Raw genomic sequence first — 10,181 nt, 5'->3', positions numbered from 1 at the left:
TAATATTCCATTCCTTGTTCCTGAGGTCTGATTTTGCAAATACTGTATTAACTTCTCAGGGCTGTTTATATTACTTATTATATGATTGAGACAAGAAGACAGGGCTGGGAATTCCACTTTCCTTCACATGAATTCACTTGCAATGGAAATTTAAAATTGTATAAGGTAGATAATTTCCTGCCTAAATAACATATACATAGCTGATACATCCCACCATTTAAAAAGTTATGTTTTATTTTTCTCAGCCAAAACCACAGCTACTGGTCACTTTTAAGTTCAATTTAAAGATCAAATCTTATCTCTTTGAGATGTGCTTTGGAAGTGAATAACACTCTGCTGATAAATTATTTCTCAGAGTGGTTTGTTCTTGTTTTCACGCTACCATATGGCCATGTCTGGATAACTGGGTATAATGTCAACACTCTTTTGTTTTGTAAAGCTTTTCTCCATCTTATTATGAATCTAAACAAAAAAGTAAAAAATTAATTTTATTACTGCAGCTTTGCTTGCAAGAAATAGGCAACTTCCTTTGAAATGATTTCATTGAATTTAAACTCATTTATATACATTCTGAGGTATAAAGTGATGTGAGAACAATGTTTTCTCTATTTAAAGTGATCATACTTGGGAACAGTACAAAGACTTGGAACTTAAGACCTCTAGAGCTTCTCACCTTGTGATGGAGAGTGTGCAAGTTAAATGCCAAGAAGAAGTCAGGTTGTAGAAATCTGATCCAGTTAGACACCCCACACCTCCAGAGATGCAGGTCAGGAACTCAATGAGTATGGAAAACTGCCATTACCCCGAGCCAAATTTATCTCTGTCGGGTAATGAGCTAACAACCCCATTCTTTCCAAAAACATGTGTGAACTATTCCAGTTTTACTAATAACTTTATTTAAATAAGACACAAGAACTTCTATACTGAAAAAATACAAAACAAAAGCCACACATTTCCTTGTGTAAAGCCATATTGTATGGTAACTCAAATACTGTTCAGCGCAATGGCTAGAATTAAACAGTACAATTATATACAAAATTTAAACAATTCCTGACAAATTTCTACAGCTGGATGTAGGATACATTTGAGCTCAACAACTTCTGGGAAATTTACATGGCAAAGCGTAAGCTTTAACACATTTGGTTCAAAACTTTAATATATGCTAAGAACAAATGTACAACACAATTAATATTTAGTATCTCATGAGAAAATAAAAGCACATCACTATAAATATCGTACATCAGATTTAATCACCAAGAAAGCATATTCAGTCCATTTTTCTGAAATTGATATTGATACTATTGCATTTTATTTGGACAAAAGCAGAGTGTAAGATCAACATATTACGTAATGCTAAACCAGATATCAGAAGTTAAATGGAGCTCATATTTATCTTACAGAACTAGTAATTTTCTCCCTTTAACCATAATCTACAAAATAGAGTATTTTCATCAAGGCCTGAGATTATTAGGGTTAAAGGTATCTGCTGCTGAAAAGATTGTTTTAAAAGGTTCCCCTGTGAAAATGACAAAAGTAAACTGAGTCCTTTTTTCCATGACAGTCTCCTACAATATAACACTGACTAATTTAAAGGAGCCAGAATGCACCTTCAGGAGAAAATATTACGGCAAACTTTGGTGGAAAGAAGAGAATTGAGATCATGACAAAATAATACACAGAATACACACGCACCCACACAAACATATACATATATATATCATTTCTTAAAAAAAAAAAATCAATGGTGTTGCTTTCTATAGACTCATCCTTCAACCGTCTTAGAAAATAAGCAAAGAAAAACCCAGGAATGAATGAAGGGAACTGAAACGTTCCTTTAACTTAGGCACATTGTTCCCCTAATTCTTAAGAAAATTGTGCCATACACTTTAGGTGCAGATGAAACAACTCTAGGTTTTATTGAATTGAAAGTAGTGGAATACAAATACAAAAACTTCGCTTTTGGATATTCTTTGTACTGAAGAAAACAATGAAAGTTAGGCTTTCCCACTGACCAATCAGGAATGCCTAGGGCTCTCTTCATACTTTGTGGAGAACTTGCGTCAAAAGTTTGCAAGTTAAAGGCTATTTTCTTGAGTTTCTGCTCTACTTCACATGTCGCAAATTTCAAAACTATTCATGATTATGTATTATGAGAGGCCTAAATGAGATAGCTTCAAACTATTGCTCTTCTAAGTCACCAAAAAACCTGCTTATTTATGTTGCAACAATTCTGAGACCCAAGTATTCTATGTAAATGAAGATCATGCACCTAAACTGCTTGAGGAAAACAATAACCAAAAGTATGTCACTTTTTCACCTGCAAAATAATTTCCAAGGGAGAAACTAAACATAAATATGTCTTTAGATAAAATGGTAACAGTTATGACCCTGATGGCTAACATAAACAAAAAAAAATCTCAACCATTCAGTCAAACACTTCACTTATTTTGAAATTAACTCTAGACATTCCTGTCTTTAAATTTCATCACAATGCGGAATGTTTATGTACAGTCTAGTACTGAACATTTTATTTGCAACATTGTAAGAGTCCTTTACTGAGCAACACCTGAACTTTTAAAAAAGCCACATGTACACATGTTGAAACAGTGAATGCAACAGTTGTTTTACTTGTAACCACATGACATAAGTGATGTCAAACACCACAGATTTTGCTGGTTCTCCTCATGTTCACCCATGTCCAGGATTATCATTCTCCTAGGATTGAATGCACTTCTTATTCTAAGAATGTGGAATGTAATGAGGAAAGGGAAATGCATAAAATAAGGAAAGGCAAAAGAGTGATGTTCCCTCTTTAGCTTTTTAGCTGTGAAATATTTAATATCCCAATATGATATACATTCCAAGTTACCTGAGTTTAGACTTCAACTGAAGTACCTGAAGCTAGGCCATAGGGTGGGCACTGTGCAACTGTTGTGGCCATTTTTTTTTTTTTTTTTTTTTTGCATTGTATGTATTACAGAAGTTAGAAACAAACACCTGGATCAATTGTAAACATAATCCTGAAGTACAGTATTTTCCATAGGACAAAACACAGCAAGACATTTTCTATTTAGACAGGCAACTTTTTGATATAGAGCTTATTTATACTGAAGAATCTGGAACAAAACACAGGACACAGTACTAATCTGTCAAACATACTATGAAATGCATAGTCTCCACTTAAAATGCTGAATGACACACACATTTTGCAAGCATTACTGCTTTCCACAAAAACTGCTGAATAGGAGTTCCGTCCCTGCCAAGATCAGTGTTTAAGAGATACTTTATGATGCTGATAAGTATTGGTGGTGGTGGTGGTGTTCAGAAAGTTTGTCACTCCATGCAGATAGATGTCTGAAATCTTGTTCCTAATCCATGGAACATAGGGTGGAGGCCAGCTCCCCCTTTTTTAGATGATCACATAGTTCTGAGCAGAGATGTGGTCCTCACCCTGCAGTTCCTGCAGAAGCTGCTGCTGCTGGGATGGCTGCTGGGCAGAGGCCTCCATGGAGCCCGCTGTGCTGGTGTCATCGGAAAGAGACGTAAATGAAACCCGGGATGAGAGCTGCTCAACGGTCAGAGCTGCCAAAGCTGAGCTCTGGCCAGAGTTAGGAGAGTTCTTGAGCATAAGGTCAGAAGCAGGTAAGAGGGGGCCTAGAAGTTTTACAGGACAGAAAGCTGATCCGGTTGGGATGAAATTAACCTTGTTTTTGTCAGGACATGAAAAGAGAGGGGCCGAGATAGGCTGACGAGACCTAAAACCATAAAACAAAATTAGATTTATAATCACGAACACAGAACAAGTTAAGCATTTTCTGAATTAACTGGAGTTCTCTAAAACAGCTAAAATGTAAATGGCAGGAGATGGGTTAAGTGTATACAGAGGGATAAACATCTTCCATAGCACAAGTCAGTTGGCAGACTATTCATGCACACAGCATGGAAGTGGTATTTGAGACAAAAGGATTTTCAAAAGAACCAGGAAGACAAATAGAGATCATTAGTTTGCTTTTAATCATTTAGGAAGGTAGAAAAAGTCTGCTATATTATAACTGAAGATTATGTAAAGTTAGAATCACCTTTTCTGTTAAGAAAAAGTACATCGGAGGCAGGGGGCATTAGTCCATCATATATTTAGTTTTAAACAACTTCCTCCTTTTTTCTTTCTAGATAGACCTCCACTAGCACAGACGGGGGGTGGAGTGGGGAGGGGAGAGTTTCAGTGGTCTCTCAAAAAGCCAGTCAGTTCAACAGAGGTTGGGTCCACAAGCCCTTCCTCTCCTCCTGTTCCCAGGAGCTAAGCCATCAGCTCCTGCAAGATGGGTCCTTCCAGATTGCAAGAGCACTGCACCCTCCACTAGGCACCTGCACTGGAACAAAGGCATGAGTGCATCCAAGAACCACACAGTCTTCTGAGCTACTCTGCCCAGTGTTTACAGCATGAACCTCTTTTTCTAATTTCATTTCTAACTTACACATATTAAAATTTCATTAAGAAAACCCCTTGTGAACAGAAAGTCTGAATAAACAAGCTAGATGCGGCTATAGGGCAGCTATAGGGAAGGAGACTAATCTCCTTCCGGCTTGTGAAGTACACTGTCTTTAAGCTAGTCACACATAGATACTAACTTTGCTCCTAAAGTCTCTTTGTTAGCCATCTAAATTAAGAGTTCTCGAAATGACAATTCTTAATGATTAAAAATAGATCTTTCAGGTAGTAAGAATAAGTTTCCAAGTTTCTTTGTATTGGCTTATACATTTCCAGCATACAGACTCCAATTCTCCTTCAGTAAGATCTCTCTTGCCTATTCAATTCTCTTTACATAATTTGCTTTTGAAACACATTATCAGCTGGATAGAGTAGTTGATTCATATGTAATCAACTGGTCTCAGTAAAAAGCTTTACAGCTTTGCAGATCCCAGCTGACAGAAAAGACATTACTTACGCCATTTCCTCAAAGACCTTCACTCGCTCACATCCCTCTGGGGGCTCCCGTTTGAACATGTAGCTGTTGTTTGGTTTGGGAGATGAAGCATACTTGGGTAACGGTGAGCTACTCCCACTGTCTGTAAATTTAAAGCAGTTATATTAACTAGTGATTGAAAGCTCTTTTAAATTAAATTTGATTTCCAAACAAACAGCCTTTTGCACAATTTATCCACTACTGCCCCTATGCTTTGACCACAGTCTCCTTTATTGCAAAGCTATTTCTTATACCCTGTGTAGTACATTTCTTCTAAATAAAAACTTTAATGCAACAGTAATCTGCCATACCACAGAACATAAAAAGAAGGACATTTTGGTCCAGAAAACTTTGAATACAACAGAGCTGTAATCCTGAAAACAAATATGTTATTTATTATGTATTTCAAGAATGCAACTGACGGGGCAATGTGCTTAAGTCATACAGAAGAATAAAACAGATTATAATGATACAGGGTTCTCCACATGCCTTCTCACTGCCCAACCAATTTAACAAAAATGAGTAATATTCATTACAAAAGTTCTTAGCAGAAAAGTTATTTTTGCTAAATATCATGAATAACACGTACGCGGGGGAAAAAGCAAGCTTATAAAATGTCTCTTTCTACCTACCCAGCATAAAAAACATAATTTGCTCAGAATTTTACCTTTAAAATGTTTATAATAAAAGGGCTTTTTCAGCAGAATTTATATTTTTGCTACTAGAAGACATGAGAAATCTCCAAACATCTCTACCTAACACATTTTCCTCATATTTTTGGCCAAAAAGAAAATGGTCTATTCATGAAAAGCCATAAAACCCATAAGCAATTTCTCCCTTTCCTACCTGGCAAGAGATTTTGGAAATTCAAATCCACTAAAATGTGTCATTATTTTTGTAAGATGCCAAGCTGTAAAGTCAGTAACATGTTTGTATACAATAGTCCTATTTAAACAAATTCTGACTTAATGCAAACCAATCCCCACTGCTAAAATACTAAGCACATGATCTATTGAAATGTATTATTTTCATCTATTTGAAAGACAGCACCAGTATCATAATTATGTTCGTCACAATTTTGGTAAGTTGCTTTAGTGTAGAATACAGGACACAGTCCAATATTCAGAAACTGAGTAATAAGAATGTTTTGTCATCATTAATGAAGTTATAATACACACTTAGGAAGAAGGCCCTTGATGCACACTAATACTTGTTAGTCTTGTGAATGCAGATTTATGCTTATATTTCTGGCTGGGAAACCACTGTCTGCAAAATAATAAGGTTACACTATTGGGAAGCTAGAAAACCACACAGTTTCTCTATCATTATTATGCATGATCCTACAGAGTAGGCACCAAACAGCCTCTTGGAAAAAATTAAGTCTCAAGAATGAAATTTGGTTTCTTCATATACTTCATATATTCAGATTTGAGAATTTTCTTAAGTTTAATATTTATCCTATATCTTGCATGAACAAATGGGAGGGAGGAGGAGGAGGAGGAATAGGATTGTCTCTCTTAGCCTGATACAAAGCATAACTAGCCTGATTGGAGGTCTGAATTTGCTGCTCTATTTAAGCTAGGCTAGACAAGACTGGTCCATGATTAAAAAATAAAAATAAAAAATACCTCAAATTTGGTGTAATATAAAAAATATGGCTTGACCTTACCTTACTATGCAAACATCAACAAACCAGGCAAAGGAAATATATGAGATCAAAAATACAAGTTAAGTAGGATAGATACCCCATTCTTCACGATGTGCGTATTTCACACTACATACGTGTATCAAAACATCTCATGTACCCCATAAATATATACGCCTACTATGTATCCACAGAAATTTAAAAAATAAAATTAAAAAAATACAAGTAGATATGGCATGAGATGCCTCCATGGAGATTACCGCTGGACATAACTTAGCCTACAGGGCACAAGCAGCATCAGCCTCAAACCATGGGCTTGATGCCATCAGCAGTCATGTCAGCAGTTAAAGATCCACCCGTTATCACGTAAGGAAAGTCATCTTGGCCACAGTTAGTCTTCTGTGTTCTTTTTCTTACTACATCATCAGGCCTATCACTTTCTTTCTCTCACTATTTTACTGATGGTTTCAAAGGACTTTCTCATAACTGAAGGCTAGATGTGAGTTGGATAATCTATCTGCAAAACTGATTATCTTCCTGTTAATCTAGAATGAATTAATTTTCTTTTTAAAGTATTTCTAATTTCAGAGGCTGTAAGTGAATTTTTTAACAGAGTTTTACCCTCTTAAACATATTCTGCTTTTTATATACTGCTATCCTAGACAGACAGTACTCAGTGTTATTATATCTTTCTGCCTTTTCAATAAAAATTGTTTTTTTAAATTATGTATTTAATATTAGGTGGTCTGGAAAGCTTGAAAGAAAAAGTTTTGAGACTATAAACAAATATTTGCTAAATCTGGAGTTTTTCCTTCAGGTTAAGTATGCAATTGGAGAGACTGTAAAGAGGGGTCAGGGAATGCAGACATCTAGTCTGGGGCTTTAGCTCTTGTTGTATAGTTCTATGTTACCTGGAATACAATCACCTCTCCGGATTTCTATATAATTAAAGGAACTGCCATTCATGAACTCTAAAATTCTGTGATTTTTCTTTAATAGTTCTAACATATAAAGATGACATATTTTACATATATATTTTTTCTTGCCTTACAAAGTGGCATGCTTTAAAAACAACCCATATGACCAACCTATGCTACTCATTCCAGACTTGAATGTATAAAATATTACTATTCATTTAAACCTCTGTGTTGAATTTAATAGCCACATTTCACTAACAGAACATTATAAGTATAAATATGCCTGCTCAGGAGATTCAAGATGAGAAGTCTCATGGTAATCTTAATTCAGTCTCTTTTGTTTACCAGTAATGGTAAGTTTTCTCATTCTGGTATCTCAGAGAATAATATAGGATCATAACTAGAAATACAATTGAGATTAGGTTAAATGTTACTTTATTACTTTTAACATCATAGCCAATGTCAATAAAATTAAATGCAGTGAATATATTTACATATTTCTATATTCACGTCTCATTTTTATATATAACAATCACTCAACTCTGAAAATCAAGAATATGGAAAAATGTGATTGCTGTTTTATAACAGATCATACATATGCATTTGCACCACATTTACCATTAAAATACAAGTAGCTTATCAAATACTTTTAAACATTCAATGATAATGAATTAAAGCTTAGAAAAATTAGAGAAGTTATTAAAGTTTGGAATTTCATATAGAAACAATATTCATTAAACTACATGTACTTGTATAGCTTGAGTTTTCTGAATTTCTTCTGACTTTTATTATATCTGGTATATTGTGGGGCCCATAATTCTTGTACACAAAATTATACATTTGGTCATACCACTGCACTTCAGCCTGGGTGACAGTGAGACCCCATCTCAAAAAATATATCACATATATAAAGGTTGATTCATTTATGCAGGTAGTATGTAAAATCTCTGCCATGGTTCTATCTAGCCCTAAGTCCATAGATGTGCATTATCTCTATCACACTACTTTATCAAATTAAGTAAAATAAATTCTAAAACAAGCAATAATAGAATAGTGGTTCTAACCAGAGTTTCTTTCACATTAGACTTACCAGTTGTTTTAAAAAGATCAATGTCTAGATCTCATTCCTGAAAGATTCTGATTTAATTAGTCTGGGGAGGAGCCAAGCATTGCCTTGGGGTGGGGAGGTGGGGGTAAAGCTCCCAAGTGCACCTGAAGCACAGCCATATCTGAGAACCAATCACGAAATGGTTAAGAACATTAGTTTGGAGTGAGGCCACCTGACTTCTTCCTAGGCCTAGGTGCATGGCATAGGGTAAGTCTGATCCCTCTGTTTTTTGATCTATAAAATAGATAATACCACTGACATGACAGCTGTGAAAATTAGGATAAGGGCTGGGTGAGGTGGCTCACGCCTGTCACCTCAACATTTTAGGGAGGCTGAGGCGGGAGGATCACTTGAGGCCAGGAGTTTGAGACCACCTGGTCAACATGGTGAAACCCTCTCTACAAAAAAAAAAAACAAAACCCAAAACCAAAGGACAAAAAAGGATTAGGATAGTGCCTGAAACACAGTAAGCTCTGAATATTATTATTATAATAGTAAAAAGTAACACATCATTTCTAATCTGAAAATTTAAAATGAACCATTTGAAAATTAAGTGCCTATTCTGCTCCCTCTTGAGAGAGGAGAGTAAAGGAAATGTTTTTAATAGATTTGTGTACTCTACTCAGGTACAAACAGATAAAATTTTGTTTCTGAGAGAGAAGCAGAATAATATCTGGAGTACTAGGTTGTCCAGGTTTATAACTGCCTGGCATGAACTCTGCCAGTTCAAGATGGCATACTTTAGTGTAAAGAGATGTATCATTCTGAAATTAAAATCAATGCTTAAAGCATGCAGATTCTATAGACTACTATGCAAAGAAAATACTTTTATAGTATATGCAGCAATAATCAGTAGAATGTAATTCTTATTCTATCTTTCCCAGGTAATTAACTGACTAGGAAAGTGAGTATACTTTACTCAATGACATACTAAAGCATAAAATTAGCCAAGAGTTAAAGTAGAAATATGATTGACTAAATAGTACTTAAACAAAATTACTACTCTAGTGTTAAAATACACTTATTCTGCTTCAGGAAATAAAATTATCAACTATAATGGGATTTGAAGGCCTAAAGAAATCAGGAGAAACACAGAATTGTATATCATTTCTTGGCAATAAACTTTAACAATCAGGTTGTATTACCAATTGTATTAAAAAGCCTGTATTTTCAGTTAACTCCAAGACCAACTTGGAAACTTACAAGTAAGGAGAACAGGCTTTTACAAACAGCCTCTAAGGTTTTTCTAAAATTCCAAGTTAACACCTTGTGAGAATGCTAAAGAATTGTAATGAACAAAGACATCAGTTATACATAAGATCTCCTTTAGATCAGCATTCAGCAAAGAGTAAAGGGGAAAAATGACATGAGAACCTTTTGTTTCTTACACTTAGAAACTTTGTTTCAAATCAGATTGATTTTTTAATAACTGGGACTCAACTTACATTCCAAGGCCCATTAATTAAATATTTATTATATGTAGGAGGTATTTTATATTTTGTAATCATTTGTCATTCCATAAGTATTAATTAAATTGATACCAACTT

At 35.0% G+C, this 10,181-nt stretch overlaps 1 protein-coding gene across 5 annotated transcripts in view; it reads right to left on the bottom strand.

The window, feature by feature from the left end:
• Window positions 1–876: 876 nt before the first annotated feature.
• GLCCI1 (glucocorticoid induced 1) overlaps window positions 877–10,181 on the bottom strand; it is a 133,138-nt gene continuing 123,833 nt past the window's right edge. For all 5 annotated transcript variants that reach the window (XM_050782957.1, XM_050782958.1, XM_050782959.1 and 2 more), the window contains 2 exons: window positions 4,947–5,067; window positions 877–3,755 (listed from right to left, as the gene is read on the bottom strand). In XM_050782957.1, the coding sequence (XP_050638914.1) occupies window positions 3,410–3,755; window positions 4,947–5,067 (467 nt within the window). In that variant the 3' untranslated portion in view covers window positions 877–3,409. The remainder of the gene's footprint in view (window positions 3,756–4,946; window positions 5,068–10,181) is intronic.

This window comes from Macaca thibetana, chromosome 3 (assembly GCF_024542745.1).
Source record: "Macaca thibetana thibetana isolate TM-01 chromosome 3, ASM2454274v1, whole genome shotgun sequence".
Lineage (NCBI taxonomy): Eukaryota > Metazoa > Chordata > Mammalia > Primates > Cercopithecidae > Macaca > Macaca thibetana.
The sequence above is the reverse complement of the archived record's forward strand: the minus strand, read 5'-3'. Positions and strand labels throughout refer to the sequence as shown.